General features: G+C 43.0%; 1 protein-coding gene across 1 annotated transcript; it reads left to right on the top strand.

Moving 5' to 3' along the window:
- Window positions 1–1,090: 1,090 nt before the first annotated feature.
- On the top strand, window positions 1,091–13,076 carry SLC16A3 (solute carrier family 16 member 3). The gene is made up of 5 exons (XM_061377373.1): window positions 1,091–1,178; window positions 8,696–8,939; window positions 9,345–9,488; window positions 9,887–10,654; window positions 12,087–13,076. Exons 2-5 carry the CDS (start codon window positions 8,717–8,719, stop codon window positions 12,374–12,376), a joined length of 1,425 nt encoding a protein of 474 aa, XP_061233357.1. The 5' UTR covers window positions 1,091–1,178; window positions 8,696–8,716; the 3' UTR covers window positions 12,377–13,076.
- The last annotated feature ends 3,700 nt before the right edge of the window (window positions 13,077–16,776 follow it).

The following is a 16,776-nucleotide window of genomic DNA, read 5'->3' as shown; positions in this document are numbered from 1 at the left end:
GAAGAGACCGACCCCACCTCACTATACCCTCTTTTAGTAGTTGCGAGGAAGCGAGGTGCTCTCTGAATCTTCTTTTCTCCAAGCTGAACAACCCCAGTTCTCTCAGCTGCTCCTGACAAGACTTGTGCTCCAGGCTCTTTGAAAATGCTCCAGCACAACGTCTTATAGCAAGGGACACAAAACTAAACGCAGTATTAAAGGTGTGGTTTTAACAGCACCGAGTAGAAGTGGATGACACTATACACTGACTTGTGTTCTGTAAGCACACAAAGGAGTGGAGCACCTACTCCCGAATTTCTTAAGTGCTGAGTAGCTTAAGGAGCCCTGCTTTCTGCAGTGCACTTTAGAAGCTCATCACAACCTATATCGATGCCAAATAACAGCAATATCAACACACATTCAGTTTTACGATTCAACATTTGCGTGACTAGCAGGAGAGCCATTGCAGAAAGCTTACCCCGTCTGGATGCAAAATGAGGTAACTCAAGCAGGCATATTTGCAGGTGGTGCTTCCTTGGTAAAAGATGAGGAGGGGGGCCTGTATGTTGCCTGCAGAATGTACAATATCACGATCAAAATGACCAAGAAGAATGAAAAACTTCCAAAACGAACGAACACCCACCCCCCAGCCCCCAAACCAAAACCAACCAACCAACCAAAAAACCTCACAAGGAAGTTCGAAAAAGCCGTTCTTATCCGAGGAGACAACAAAGAAACCGCGGTCGCTCCCTGGAACAGAGATGTCAGGACAGCACCACCCGCGCCGCAGCCGCCTCATACCTGCAGGCGCTCTGCCGGGGCCGGGGACCCAAGGCGCCCGCGGGACTCCGCTTCGGCCGGGGCCGGGGCCGGGGCCGGGGCCGGGGCCGGGGCCGGGGCCGGGGCCGGGGCCGGGGCCGGGGCCTAAGGCGCCCGCGGAGACTCCGCTTCGGCCAGGCCCGCCCGCGGCTGATGTGCCTGTGCGCAGGCAAACCTGTAACAGTGGAAGTGAGTCACATGATCAGACCGAGACACACCCGCTCAGTCCGAGGGTGCTCCGCAGCTGGCGGGACGGGACGGGACGGGGCGGGGCTGGGCTGAGCGGGGCTGAGCTGAGCTGAGCGGGCGCACGGGGAAGGCGGGCAGAGCTCCGGCACGAGCACCGGCATCTTCATGCTGAGGCGTGGGACGTGACTCAGGTATTGAGGGGGAGCCGTTGTGAGTGATGCTGTGGGGTGCTTGGCTGACGCACGGGAGGGAGCGCCACGGGGAGCGTGGGGAGGTCAGGAGCTGGGTGACCCGACTCCGGAGCTCCGGGCAGGTCGGGTACGCATCTCTGCGTGGGGCTGCCCAGGCCGGCGGATGCGCTCGAGCGCGGCTGAAGCTTTAGGAGAGCGCGGCGCGGCTTCGTCTCTCGGCCAGAGGCTGCGCAGGGCACCGGAGAGTCGGTGGAGACGGCGGGGACTGTCGTTAACCCGTTCGCGCCACCTCACGGGTGCCGGGGGGCGCCCTCGTTCTGGGTCCTCCCCGCGCAGAGGGGTCCGGGGTGTTTTTCTTTTTCGGTAAACCCGCGCTGCGATGCGGGGCGCCTGGCGTCCTCGCCGCCATCGGCCGGGCAGCGCTGCCGGGCTCTGAGCGACCGAGCCCCGCTTCGGCTGCTGCGGGAGAGCGCTGCCTCCCGCTTCCTCCTCAAGCGGCCGGGTCACGCCCAGGCGCGCGGTGCCGCGGCCTCAGTGCACGTAGTGCTACACCGATGGCTCGTGAAGCACCCGCGATCTCGGGCTTTGTTCCCGCCATCGGCAGCTTCGGACCGGCGTCGGGCGATGAGGTTCTCTGCGCTCAGCGCCGTCCCTACGATCCCTTCGCTGCTGCTCCGCTTCCTTTCAGCCACAGGGGATTAAATTCTGGACTTCCCTTTGTCACAGCGGGGACAATTCAGACCCGCTAAAGGGAGTGGAGCGCAGTCTGAGAGATTGTCCCCTCATAAGGACATCGGGGAGTCCAGGGCGTGAACTCCGTTACTCGGTTCTGCGAGCGCCCTGAGAACGGTGAGGCGCTCGCATGCGGAATCGCGCGGCCGCCTCCAGGCTCCGTGAGCACCGGCGGCGGCCACCCGAGCGCTACGTGCCCGACCCGGAGCGCCGCGCGGGCCGCCGTGGCCGCTCGCGGCGCCGCGACCGTCACCATTGTTCTCCCGATCCCGCTCCTCTCCCACGCGGCGGCCGCCGCAGCCCCCCTCCATCCGCCGGGAGAGAGCCCTTGTGTGCTACTGCTCGTTCTCACATCCTTATTCTAAGCAGTTCTGTGGAGAAAGAAAAAGCTCACAGAGGTGAGGTTGAGCTGTGGCAATGCAACTTCCTCACCGGCTCAGAGAGTTAGCATCGGTTGTGGAAACGCACACACGCTTCATCATCTGGGTAAAGCAGTTGAAAATCCGTTTAAAGATGTCACAGAGTGAAGTCATATACAGTTTTGCAATTTTTATTTCGGAGTGAGCAGTAATTTGCTAAGACGTGGCAGTTGGCAGTTTAAAAATGTGAGACAGACTCTATTAGCACAGCATACCTGTTGTGACTCAGTCGGAAGACTAACTCAAGGTAAATTATAAAAATATTAGGGTGACTTTCTAAATTGTCACTGAAGTGGGAATTCACATATCTTACTGTATGGCATCATGTTACGATATGCACTATCTAAAGTCATTGTGTAAAATGACACCGCTTTGCCAGATGACCTTTTCATGCTATATTCAGCTACATATACAAACCTAGCTTGAAACACAGTGCACGTGCACACCAGCACTTTGTGTTAGGGTAAGTCCATGGTATTCTGCAAAAATAAGCACATAGGTCCAGCCGGTGACAGGACTGTACCCTTAATTACTATATGGCTGTCACTTTTTGGCTTTATACTAGATAAAATAAGGACACTACTGCTATAAAAAAAATTGACAAAATTTTCTATTTTTCTAAAGCTCTGGCACATTGCAAGGCCACCATAGCTATAAGGCTGAAGTTAATTTTCATGATATAAGAAAAATAAATTGCAAGTATCAAACTAAAGCTGGGAATCTACAGCTTCTGTTTTTGAAAGTATATGGAAAGCAGCCAGATAATTAAAGTGCAACTTGAAGGCATGTTTTTCACTTCTTCTGTGCATACAGGAAAGACAGATACTGTCTGGTCTTCATGTGCCACTGTGATGCTGACATTAATGCACTTATGGTAGTGGATGTAGTGTAAAAAAACTCATAGGCTTTAGAAATATAAGTCCACTTCTTCAGAAACTGGGCATTTGATATAGAGACAGTAACTAGGGAATTTGACAATGCTGTTGTTATAAAACTAGTATATTTGTCTCAGAGCTGGGACCTGAGAAGGTTGAACTGTTAGTTAGTGTTGTATTTGTAACTAAATTTAATACTTATGTAGGTGTTTATCTCAAAAGATCTGTTTCTTTTTGTTAAAAAAGCCAAATTAATACTTCACCTTTAAACATCAGGCTAGTGTGCGGATCTGTGCCTTATTCTTTTGCTTATGGCCCAGTGTAAGTTAGGGGTACTGCTCATTACAGAAAAAAAAATAACTATATAATCTGATTTTGCCAGATAATGTAAAGAACAGGGTTCTAACATTTTTATTACAAAAACAAATAAATAAACAAGCTCAACTTCCCCTGTAGAGCACTTTATCCAGATAATAGAATCTATAGTGGTTAGTATTATTTGCTACACATAAATTGCAGTGTGCATTTACTGTGTCATTGCAGTCTGATAGTAGCCTGTGATGTACATTACTTACTGTGCTGTAGCAGTGCACGCTAAAATGGTTTGAGGCTAAGTGGGGACTGGGGATTAATAGTAAAGTGTTGGTATGGAACATCACCTTCAGCTACAGACAGCACAGAATTATTATATAGTATATCCTAGAGGTTTTGAGGGAGAGATGGGGGAATGATGAAAGCTGGCAAACCCTTAAAAAAGGAGTGGAACAGGAAAACAAAGGAAGCCAAAATGGGAAAGTCACTGCAGAGCTTTTACATATAAGTATCTCAAAGATGGGTGCCAGGAGGATGATGCCCAGCAACAGGATGAGGAGCAACACTACTTTTCTTTAATAAGCTAAAACGCAAGAACTTCCACCTCAACATGAAGGAGAACTTGACGTTGTGTGTGTCAGCACTGGAACAGGCAGCCTGGGGGGGTTGTGGAGTCTCCCTCTCTGGAGACATTCCAAACTCACCTGTAGGCAAGTGATCTCCAAAGTAGTTTTAAACCCTAATGATTCTGTGAGGACAGGAGGTCAGGGCAGGCATCAGTAAATATGGTAATGATTTTGTAGGGAACGGGAGCTTGCAGCAGCCCTTGGAAATGAGCATATATTTAATCTGGCTGATATTTAGCTAAGCCACAAGAAATGCACCACTGTGTCATACCAGTGGCCCATCAACATTTTTGCAGGGGTTACTTCCTGCAAAATTTCAGTAGAGCTGGTTAGTGTCATATTTATTCACTCAGAACCAAGTATGACACCTATACAAGTATACATCTTACATCTTTTATTTAGTCTGCTTGGATTTTAATATCCCTTGGCAAATATAGGCTTATGACTCTATTAACGCAATATTGAACAGTCTACACTTTTCAGCGTATCCACACTCCCAACATGCTGTGAAGAGAGAATCACTATTCTCTTAATTCCACAGATAAAAAACTGAAGCAGGATCGCTGTATTGCTCAGCTTAGACCATCTTCCTCATTTGGTAATTGTACAGTTCTCAACCTAGTGCGGTTCCAGACTGAATTCCAGTCTAAAGTAGGTTTCCTGCATGGAATTTCATGTTTTATTTTTGATAACAGTTGTTTAGTTCTATTTCAGGAATCCAAAGTTGGGTATATTGCTGACATATTTAAATTAATTCAGGGGAAGTTCTTAAGCTACATAGGTTAGCCTACATACTCACAAATGGCCCCCTACCCATGCTGCTGACCATAAAGTACTGCCACATAGGCAATAAGGGTATTTGCTAAACACTGATGATAGGTTCTTGTCATTTCTAGCTGGCCTTTTTCATAACACTAATGCTCTCCTTTTATATATGCTGTGCCATCACAGCAAACACAGCACCCGCAGCGCTGCCTACAATCACCTAGTATTTCCTCCTAACAGATCCTGTATTAAGTTTCCATGGCAACAGGAAGATAGTCTCAGGAGCATGAAGCTGCACAGATCTAACTACGTTTAATCCCTTTGTTTTACACATTACCAAAGAAAGAATGCACTTATAATAGGAGGACTCTGCAATAAATACAATTCTATCATGCCTGTTGTGGAGATACTGAAACTCAGCTGCAGCCAGTTACATGTAACCCTTTGCCTCTAAAAAGAGCTGAGAAAGCAAAAGCAGGAAACGAAACAGTTGCAACAGTTCTGTAGCAGCCTTCTGTCACAGTATCATACACTTCGGCAGTATCCCAGTGCTGAAGTGAAATTACAAGTGAAAATGTCAGCTCAAATCAACCACGAGCCCACCTCTCCCAGCGCTAACCCTGGTTTGCAGGTTTCACATGGGAACCTCCCCACTATTTCCTTTAGTTCTAACAGAAGCAGAGTGTAGCCTGGAAAAGCACACTACGACAGGATGAAGGGAACGGGGTGAAGTGCGTCTCAAGACGCTCAGAGGCAGGGTTCCTTCAGTTCTGGTTAACGGTGTTTTAATTTGGTGTGTTAACATGAACCACGGATGGACTAAACCAGATGAACAAGACGGGGGTGTGTGCGGGCACATGTAGACCAATCCTAAAAATGATGGGGTGTGAAAGTGGGGTACGTTGGTTTGTGGAAACGTTTAGCTGAACGCGCTGACATGATGTCAACGTCCGTAAACGGACCTTTCCTCACAGCCGTCTCCCATCAGGCCGTTTCCGAGATCGGTCCCCTTGGGGCGCGCGGGGCTGGTAGGTCCCACCGGCCGGTTGGGGCCAGCGGCGCCCCGCGCAGGTTGGCCCGCCCCGCCCTCCTCCCTGCCCGCTCTAGCGCCCAGTCACGTCCTGCACGTCTCAGTGCGGCGGCCGCCAGCGCGCGCGTCCTGACGGAGTGGCTCGCGCCGCCGCACGTCCCAGCGGCGGGGTCACGAGGGCCTCAGGCCCTTGCCCGTCGGCGCGAGGGTACCCGATGCTGGGCCCGGGCCGCGCTTTGTTCCCTCCCTCCCCCATGGAGCGGTCGCTTCTGTAAGGAGCAGGAATGCGGCCAAGCAGTTGTCTAGGACGGCTCCTCTCAAAAGCCGCCTGCCGCTTAGAACAGCTTGGACGCACTTCACTGTCAGGGCTCAGCACTGCGGGTCTGCAGAGCCCGCCCTTAGAACATCTCAGCTGTAAGTTCAGTAAAGGAGAGCGCCCCTGCCTGTGTACAGGAAGAATCACAGAGGTGGATGCCACGAGCCATTTCTTCTAGGGCTGGATATTGCTATCCAGCACTGTGTGAGCAGTCTGCAGAAACTGCTGTTTTTTAACAGAACGCTCACGTAACATTACTTTGTGTTGCTACCAAGACGGTTAATACAAAAGACTAAAAATTACACAACTCTTCCCCCACCATTTTAAAAATTCACTCCAAATGAAATGTTCCGTCTTAAAATTTGGAAGTAGTGGGATGGTTGCTCCCGTCTCCCAGACTCCTTCAGTTTTACATCTTATTCCTGATCTTCTACACTTGTGCTGAGATGTTTGAATCCCCATTTTCCGTTATCATTACTATTACAGAGCTACCAGCATCATGAAGGATTACACCTACTTTTGTGCATGCACTCTGTGCTGTCTGTATATTTAAAAAAAAATTTTTTTTGAAGCATGCTTTGTATCTTGTATGATACAGAAGTCACTGTGAAAAACAGTTCTGAAGGGTGGACAGATCCCAGTGTTAGGATGATTGGCAGAGATGCACCTTAAGACTTTCATTTAGCAACCCAAAGCCTGGTGCAGAAATTGCCGAACAAGCTGTGCGTTTTTACAAACTCTCACAGCAGTCAGCAAATCAGCCATCTGTAGTAGCAGGCACCTAGACCTCTAGTTGTATTGGGGTGTTCTGATTTGCTCCTTGTTTAACCATTTTAGGTTCTAGTGCCGATTTTTTTCCTGTTTATACCTGATTTCCAGAAAAGAGGAGGTGAAGCCAGTAGTAAGATATCCAGTGATAGGACAAGGGGCAATGGGTGTAAACTGGAGCATAGAAGGTTCCATGTTAACATCAGGAAGATGCTTACTGTCCTTCTGATACAGCCCAGGGCAATAGAACAGCTATAGTTATGGCCAGGTTTCTTTATACATCATGTATATAAAGTTTCTTCCAAGAAGTGGGGATGCTGGTGTAAATGCCTTAGTAAGTACACCCATACAGTCCTACTGACAACCACGCATTCGGTGCTCAGTTGTCTAGACAAGGCTGCATTAACTAGGCTGTTGTGCTATATGTAGTCTGGTTCTGAAATGGAGCTTTATGAACTGTATAATTCCCAATGCACAACACTATGCAGACTTCTCAAAGTTGAAGCATTCTTTAGTGACGAACGTCTCTGATGTGCAACTGTACGTGCACTCCTCTTAGGCGCTACTCTAAGAAACCTTGACCCAATAAAAGTAATGAATTGCATTTTAAAGAAATAGTCATGTTTTGTACATGTAAGATTTAATGTACAACTTGTCTGAAGCTCCCTTTAACATTTTAGACTTCTGTAATACGCAGACCCAATAAAAACCTAATTGCTCTGATGCAATACCTCCCTCCACTCCTCACACGCAGGTTCACTTTATCTGCCTTTCAGTGTCTTCCCCCATCTGTTTTAAAGCTTCGAAGCATCACTGCCTACATAACATTCTCATGAGAAAAGACGGGGGTTTTTTTAGATGCAAAGGCACTTGTGGCTGCACACAAAATATGTGAAAGATTCATCAAATAAAATGTAAAAAAAAAAAAAGAAGTTACTGATAATGTAATAACCAACACAGTGGAAAGTATTTGCTTCGGGCAGACAGTGATACTGAGCACTGCTGCAGTTACTAGCTCTCATCATCCACAAAAAACTGCCTGTGCAGATTTTCATTGTAGTTCAGCTTAAATGCTTACATGATGTATGAAAACTATTAGTTTATCAGAAGTTCAAAGAGATCTATCTTTTCAAGATTTCAGTGCATCAGGACTGTATTTCTGTCTTCAGTAGGGAACAAAACACCTGGGTGATTTGTCCACTGTTGCACAGAATACTTGCGATGCACTAAGATTCTGCTTCCCGGTCTCCCAAGTGAATATTTCAAGAGCTTGATATAGAAGGCTCTTATAGCAAAAAATCCTGCAGGCTTTAATGCAGAAGTTATTACATGTTTGTGAAAGTAAAATACAACCCTGAACTGCTATAATGGCTTTTTTCCTATGAAGTACTGATTTGGTGGAAGTCCAGTTTTGACACAGAGATCTCTGAGGCAACACTCATTTACAACTCAGCTGCATGTATCTCATTGTTATGTATTTTACACAAGCTTTTTAAGGACTAAACCCAAGCAAGGAGAAGTTTAAATTTCACTGCATCTTCAAGATTTATATTTCAAATAGTCCTGTATCTTATTTCTAACTTTAACTGTAGTGCAATTTATGCCTATTTTGTCTAGATGATTTTGGTTAGATAATTGTCCCAATGTCTATATACCATAGTTGCTGTTTTTCAGGGAACACCCTTGAGCTTCGTCATGGGAGCTGTGGTAGCTGACGATGGTCCATCTGGTGTTAAAGCCCCTGATGGAGGCTGGGGCTGGGCTGTCCTTTTTGGCTGTTTTATCATCACAGGATTCTCCTATGCCTTTCCTAAGGCAGTTAGTGTCTTCTTCAAAGAACTTATCCGGGAATTTGGCATCGGATATAGTGACACCGCATGGATTTCCTCTATTCTGTTGGCCATGCTTTATGGAACAGGTAGGTCGTTTTCTCTTTTTGAAACCATATTGCATCATACAGTTATGTTTGTAAATCATACAGCCATTTACAGCATGAATGATGACTGCATATCATTATTTGTGTGCAAGTAAGGCATTCAAAAGAATTCCTATTTATCACATAAATTGCATGGCACTCTGAAGACAAAAAAAGACTAAGTATTTGACTACAGAGGAAAGAACACTCTTCCAGACTGGCCGACAGTAGGGACAAATTATCCGAAGAACCACAGAATCATTAAGGTTGGAAAAGACCTTTAAGATCATTGACTCCAACCGTAAACCTAACACTGTTAAGTCCACCAAGGAAGAAATGCAAACTGAGATAAAATCAATTGCAAAAATTGATTTATCGTTGCAACTGTGACTTGCTTTTCTTGCCTAGGTCCACTCTGTAGTGTATGTGTCAACCGCTTTGGCTGTCGCCCTGTCATGCTGGTGGGTGGCCTTTTTGCCTCGATGGGAATGGTGATTGCCTCCTTCTGCACAAGCATTGTTCAGATCTATCTAACCGCAGGTGTGATTACTGGTAAGTAGTGTGCATGGTTGAAAATGAGTTAACTGATGTCCTGGCTTCAGGCTGAGATTTTGTGTGACAGCTATCTAAATCATCAGTATCATCCAAATCAGCTTTTCTAAAGATGGCAGATAAATGTGGAATAAATCTGTCATTATTTTTAAATCAATATTATTTTTCTGGTATGTTTAATATCCTGTGCTGTAATCAGTGAAGTGTAGAAGATACAGAAGTGTTGTTGAGTACAAGAATATCAGGAAGTAAAATGCATTTGAAAATATTCTCTTAGAATCCTTTTGTCCATTTGAAATAAAACCTTTAAGTCAGGAATCAGAAAAACTGCAATTACAATTTGTTAAATACTGATATTGTGGGCCAGTATTATTTTTTTTACGTACCCTCTGTTACAGGTTTGGGACTGGCACTAAACTTTCAGCCTTCACTCATCATGTTAAACCGTTACTTTGACAAACGCCGTCCCTTAGCCAATGGGCTATCTGCTGCGGGGAGTCCAGTGTTTCTTTGTGCTCTCTCACCATTGGGGCAGATACTACAACATGAATATGGTTGGAGAGGAGGATTCCTTATACTGGGTGGGATGCTGCTCAACTGCTGTGTATGTGGCGCATTAATGAGACCTTTGGAGCCACCAAAAAAGCCTGAAGCTACCAAAGACCCAGCTGAGAAGAAAGCAAAGAAAAAACTTCTGGATTTCAGTGTTTTTAAAGATGGTGGTTTTGTAATCTACACACTAGCAGCCTCTGTCATGGTGCTTGGCCTCTTTGTTCCCCCGGTCTTCGTTGTGAGTTACGCCAAGGATTTAGGATATCAAGACACCAAAGCAGCTTTTCTTCTAACTATTCTGGGATTCATTGATATCTTTGCTCGGCCTATTTGTGGAATGGTAGCTGGTCTTAAATGGGTTAGACCACGCTGTGTCTACCTCTTCAGTTTTGCTATGATTTTCAATGGCTTTACAGATCTCATGGGTTCTATGTCTGTTGATTATGGTGGCCTGGTGGTGTTCTGTATTTTCTTTGGCATTTCTTATGGAATGGTAGGTGCTCTTCAGTTTGAAGTTCTCATGGCTATTGTGGGTACCCAGAAGTTTTCCAGTGCTATTGGCTTAGTGCTCCTGGCAGAAGCTATGGCTGTTCTAATTGGTCCACCATCAGCAGGTAAGTATTCCGTTGAGTTCAGAATTCAAAATAATTTGCATTGTATCCATTTACATAAATTGCATTATAAGGGAGCAGAGAAAAAGACAACATGAGTCGCTCAAATGCATATTGTGCTAGTGTTGCATATGCTTCAATGACTTTCCACAGTTACAACCTATTTCAGTCCAAGACAGGCTGGGATGAAATCTTTTCCTTCTGTTTCAGGATTGGTTGAATTACCATCTGGAGATGCTGCTAATTCTCCACTGAAAGTCTACACTGAACCTCTTACTAGTAGATGGCTAATATTGTATGAGTTTTACACACACACTGATTAACTTTTGTAAGTTCAGATCTCTTTGGAGTTGGGATTCAGAATAAGAAACCTGTCAATTATCTTTGGAAAGCACTAAGATAAATTTTCTATATCCATGGTTGATTTGAAGGAAGAAAGAAAATGTAAGGAGGGGAATCCCCCCTTCCCCCCCCCAAAAAAAAAACAACCCCAAAACCCCAGCAAAAAACACAACCCTTACATGGAAAACTATAAAATGGGACTGTTTTAAGGAAGGTAGACTGCTTCCGTTTCATGTCCCACACCCCAAGAATAAGGGAACATTTCAAGAGACTCAAATTCATTAATTTAAGCTCAAAACTGCAAATTAATTACTAATCAAAGAACATAATTTTACACACCCTGAACTGAAAAAAAAAAAAAAACAAACCAAAAAACCAACCCCACCCAAACCCCACCAGTTCACTGTCAAAATGTTTACTGTTTATGCCAGACACTAAAAAGTATTGGGTGTCTTTATTGTGACAAAACACCTAATGGAAGAGAACAGTACTACACATTACGTTCTCTGATGTTCAGGTTTGGAGATGCACATCCTTTGTATCTTCCCTCCTGTTCTTTCATATCCACTTTCATAAGTCCTATGAAAGTTAAACATGCGTAAAGCATCAGAACCAGTAATTTACTCCACACTGACTATTAAATAAGATTTATATTTTAAGCAGACAGTACACTGCCTGCGTATGAAGGGAAATGAGACTGGAAGCAAGAGGAAGCTGCTGATATGGACTGCAGCCATGGAAGCACAAGTTCTGATCTGGAATACATGGCATTTCTCATTTCTTGCATATGAAGGCCAGGCTTGTTTTATTCCAGTTGAACTGCATGACTGTGTGTGCAGGGGATTGTATTTTGGGATGTAACAATATCAGTGAATGTTAAACTGATAATTGAGAAACATTTCGTTATAAACTTGTTAAAATGCTACTTCAAAAAATTTGCTTAGATAGCAAGTTTAGATGACTGCTATTGCTTAACCAAAGACATCATGGTACTTCTAGACAGTCATTTAAATGTTTAAAAAAGCATAAAAATATTTGTTGCAGGATAATCACTTCTGTTAATTACCTGGAATGTTGTTTTTATTTTTTTCAGGAAAACTCCTGGATGCAACAGGGAGGTACATGTTTGTTTTTATTATTGCTGGAATTGAAGTTACCACCTCAGCACTTGTATTGGCCTTGGGAAATTTCTTCTGCATTAAGAAAAAATCAGAAGAACCACACACAAAGGAAGCAGCAGCAGAAAGAGAGGAATTAAACAAATCTGAAGACAAAACTCCTGAAGATGCCAACAAGGTGGACTCTATTGAAGTGGAACAGTTTCTGAAAGATGAGCCTGAAAAAAATGGTGAAGTTGTAACTAACCCAGAAACGTGTGTGTAAACATGACAGGAAACCAACAAAGCTTCTAGAAACAAAAGATTTTCAACACTATTTATTTTAGAAATAGAACTAGTTTAGGGCTGGGCCACCTGCTTTATTAACTGGAAACTGTTCAGCTCCTCAGGGCTCTGGAAGCTGATTAGCTAGATAACCTTTTATTGGAAGATTGGCTTGATCAGTAAAAGGTGGAACACTGTGGTTATACTTTTAATGCAAATTAAAAAGCTTTTATAAACACAGGTATAGTCTTGCTATGCATCACCAGAAACTGCTCAGTTGGTAGAGATATAGAAAGAATATCTTTTAAGAAAAGTGGAATTACATGTACATTTTCAGACAATATTAGTGAATTTGCTGTGTTGTGCAGTTAAATGTAATTTCCCTTCCTGTGTTCTTTGTGAAGGGGAAAGAGTTTGAGACAAAGAAAAATCTCAGGAACTTAAAAGGTCTTCATTAGGTTTTTTAATATGTTACATTTTCAGATTTTTAGATTGATTGGCTCAGCCCTAATTTAATTTGGTAATATCTATTACTTGATGTAAATGTATTTCTGAGTTCTGTCTATACCTATGATCTTTGTAATTATCATCTAGAAATACTGTATGTGGAGAGGCACATTATAGATACTGTCCTCAGCAGATCACAAAAGTGGTATTCTGAAGTAGTACTGAAAGAAAATAGAATGAGCAAATTGATCCTGGCAGACAGAAAGTAAACAGTTAGCCTACATTTATATACACTGTTTTCAGTACAGTTTCCCTGCAGCATTGAAAGTATTACATGTAACATGGAGAAGACAGGTACTGGGTTTAGTAGAATCTTCCCAGAGTGTCCATTTTGCATATAAAAGGAACAGTTCAAGTTTCCAGATGACCTATAAATTAACAGTGGGTAGACCTGAGGAAGGGACTAGACTGTTTAGAAACTTTAGCCATCTTTAAAGTGCAATGCTAGCAACATAGAAAATCTTTAACATGGTGGCAGTGTTTTTTTGGTAGTCGACCCTAGCCCACTTACCCCACTTCCCTGTCCTTTTGCTTAATCTATGGAAGTTGAAGGGGCTATTCTTGCTGGTCAAGGAAACTTCATAGAACTGCTGATCATATGACATGGCATAAAGACCAATCAAGAACAGGGTCAGCTCTGCTACTCATTGCACAAACAGAATGGGAGTTTCTGGTCAGTCTTTCAATCTCTGACGCTGGTATGTGGGAAAAAGAAACACCTCAGACAAGGTCGTGACAGCATATTTGAAGGAAAGCAGAAAGGAAAGATTCATTGTGACAACACTGAATTCTAAAGGAAGGTAAAAGGAAGGCATTCTACATGCTCTCCCCCTTTTCAAAAAATTTAATCTTTTCTATAAAACCATGCTACTGCAACACACCTTTCAGATATGTTTATGAAAAGCTCTCTAGGCTTTGTGACTGCAGTAATAATCTTTGAAACAGACTAACTGTAACAGTCAGTCTTCTCATTGGTAGCAAAGGAATATTGGCTTTCAGGTGTCAAAATTGTTCAACTTAGTAACTGAAAACCAGAAGCCCTTAATCCCTTAAAAGCCTGTATCCCTTTTAAAATGAACATTATTAGTTGTTTCATCGTTTACCATTTTAACAGAAATATACAGTAAATTCAACAAATTGCCAAAACCACAAAGCTTTCCCTAATGGAACTATCTCAGATTCCAGCTTCCATTCTGGCAGTTGCTTTAAAGTGGTTTTGCATTGTTAGGACAACATTGCACAGAAATTCAAAAGTTAGGATTATGATGTGTTGGTGGTTTTTGTGTGATTTTAAAAAGAAATGGATGCCGCACTTAATAAACTGTTTATTTTTATATACAATACATATAATACATTACTTCAAACCCCTTTATTAATTTAGTGGCAGGAACTACTCTGCCATGTCATAGTTATAAGAACTTAGTTACTGAACTTATCTCCAGTTTGCGAAAGACTAATTCAGTACTTGGAACACAACACTGCTAGCTCCAGAAGGCCACCATACAAAAGGGCAAGAGGAAAACTGAATCCACAGATCAGTTTATATCCCTGGAGGCTGCTTCCAATGATAATGTGAAGGCCCTGTTCTGTTTCAAAAAGCAAGAAGTAGAAACCTCCCCCAAAAGTGAATTTAGATTTTCAAATAGCCATTTTTGTCTTACTGTGGTTTTTAGTCACTGAATTTCTTTGCTAGATAATGCTATCCTGTTATCACAGAACTAAATGGTTGACTTTTTGCTGTTAGCTTTTAGCACAATTTTAAGTTTATGTACGGTCTGCAAATTGGCTAGATTTGAGATATTACTCAAAAATCTGTGCTTAACATACTGGCTTTTCAGACTATGCGTCATTTTCCATACATAATACCTTTATGGTGAAGCTGAAAACAAGAAGTGTTACATCACAATTTTATGTGGTTGGAGCAGAAGAGGAAGTTACTGAGACAAGCAAAACACATTTCAACGAGATGCCATAAATAATTTCTGAAGTAAATCTAGTGTTCACAGAAAGTACCTCATTGGCCTCTGCAACTTCATCAACTCAAACATGAACTATTCTGAGTAGTACTGCCAGTGCTCTTGCACAGAGCACAGACCTACCAGTGGATTGCAGTATTTGTGGGAGCAGGAGATGCTTACTGCATGAAAGAGTCAAATCAGAGGACTCTTTCAACTGTGAGAAATAAGGGTGAGTTTAATTTGCTAGGCAGTTTCACAGAGGCTACAAAATCTTTTGCTGTTTTCGGCATTTACAAGAAGCATCAACATGCAGGTATGTATATAACTGCCTGTAACACACAGAGAATATATAAAAAGGTGTATATGTGTGTGCACATATATATATGTATCTATATCTATCAAACACGCAAAATACCCAGTAGAGTAGAACAGACAGTTTGCCTGTTTACTAGACAATGAGCAAGGCAAACTTAAAATTTCTTCTTCCTCCTATACAAAAATAAGCGTGCTTTTTAAAAATTTCCATATAAAACAGCCTGTAGCTATTTGGAACCTGGAAGATCTCAGCAGAACTAAAAGTGATTGAGCTCTCTTTAGAATCACAATCTCTAGACTTTGTTTTTCTCCAGTCCTTTAATACATTACAGCAAGTCTTCAGCAGTTACCAGCTGCAAAAGCAGCCAGTTCCCTCAAGCTGAAACTTGAGATGCTATGAAGGTATGGTATGAAGGACTGGACAGATCTCGTGCTCGCTAATATTAAATTCCATCCAAATGCGTGTTAGACAATGTAAAATCATTATCTGAAAATAAATGAAAACATTCCCCTAACAAAACAATCAAATTCCAAAATGTATACATGTATGCACCTCTATTATGTCCCAAAGAAAAGCACTGGTTCTATCGGCAATCATAGAATAGTTAGGGTTAAGATCATCTAGTTCCAACCCCACTGCCATGGGCAGGGACACCTCACACTAAACCATGCCACCCAAGGCTCTGTCCAACCTTGCCTTGAACACCATCAGGGATGGAACATTCACAGCTTCCTTGGGCAACCCATTCCAGTGCCTCACCACCCTTATAGTAAAGGACTTCTTCCACATATTCAATCTAAACTTCCCCTGTTTAAGTTTGCACCCATTACCCCATGTCCTATCACTACAGTCCCTAATGAAAACATAAGGCTTTCAGGAGAATGCAAACTCTTACAAGTTACAACAGTAAGTACCGACTTGTGTATGTGTGTCTGTCTCTCTACCACAGTTGTCTTTAGGATTAAGAGTACAATTCAGTTTGTCAAGTGAGATGACTTTTTGTTTCCTGTTAACGTGCTTCAGTGTAATGTGTACATTTGTATTTAATTTTTTTAATGCCTTTCTAGTAAACTGTTGCAAATACAGTGAATAAATATGTTTTTGGTTGTAAAAAACTGTGGGTGTGAGAAAATAAGCTTAGAAAAAGTAACACCCAGATTTGGAAATTTGGCTTCCTCTGCACATGCTCAAATAGCTACACAGAGCTCATAGAGAAAAAATAAAGTGGTGACACTGAGCTGACAGGCAGTCAGAATTTAATGTGAGCAAGGGGACTGCTTTTGCCATGACTCACAGTTTGGCCAATTCCAAAATGGAAATGGGCTCCTCCTGTAAATGATCCTGAAGATTGTTTTAAAGGATCATCAAATTTTAAAATAATAACTATTAATGTTGCAATGCTCCATGTAGAAATTACTCTTCTTGTCCTCTGAAAAACACTCCAGATTTTGTTTTGCAGGTTAAGTGTTACGAACTGCAATGACAAATCCCTGAATATTTTGCGTATTGACCTGCCAGCAAGCTGTCTTTATCATCAAGTGATGCTCTTTAGAACTTGAAAGCTCCTAAGGAAACACTTTAGTAATACATTAATGGTGGTGTATTTTGGGTCCTATGGTA

The sequence above is a fragment of the Neopsephotus bourkii genome, unplaced genomic scaffold, assembly GCF_033783945.1.
Source record: "Neopsephotus bourkii isolate Nb327-2 ecotype Australia unplaced genomic scaffold, CSIRO-AGI_Nbou_v1 NB_1749, whole genome shotgun sequence".
Taxonomy (NCBI): domain Eukaryota; kingdom Metazoa; phylum Chordata; class Aves; order Psittaciformes; family Psittacidae; genus Neopsephotus; species Neopsephotus bourkii.
Note: the sequence above shows the minus strand (reverse complement) of the source record. Positions and strands in the feature narration are given on the sequence as shown.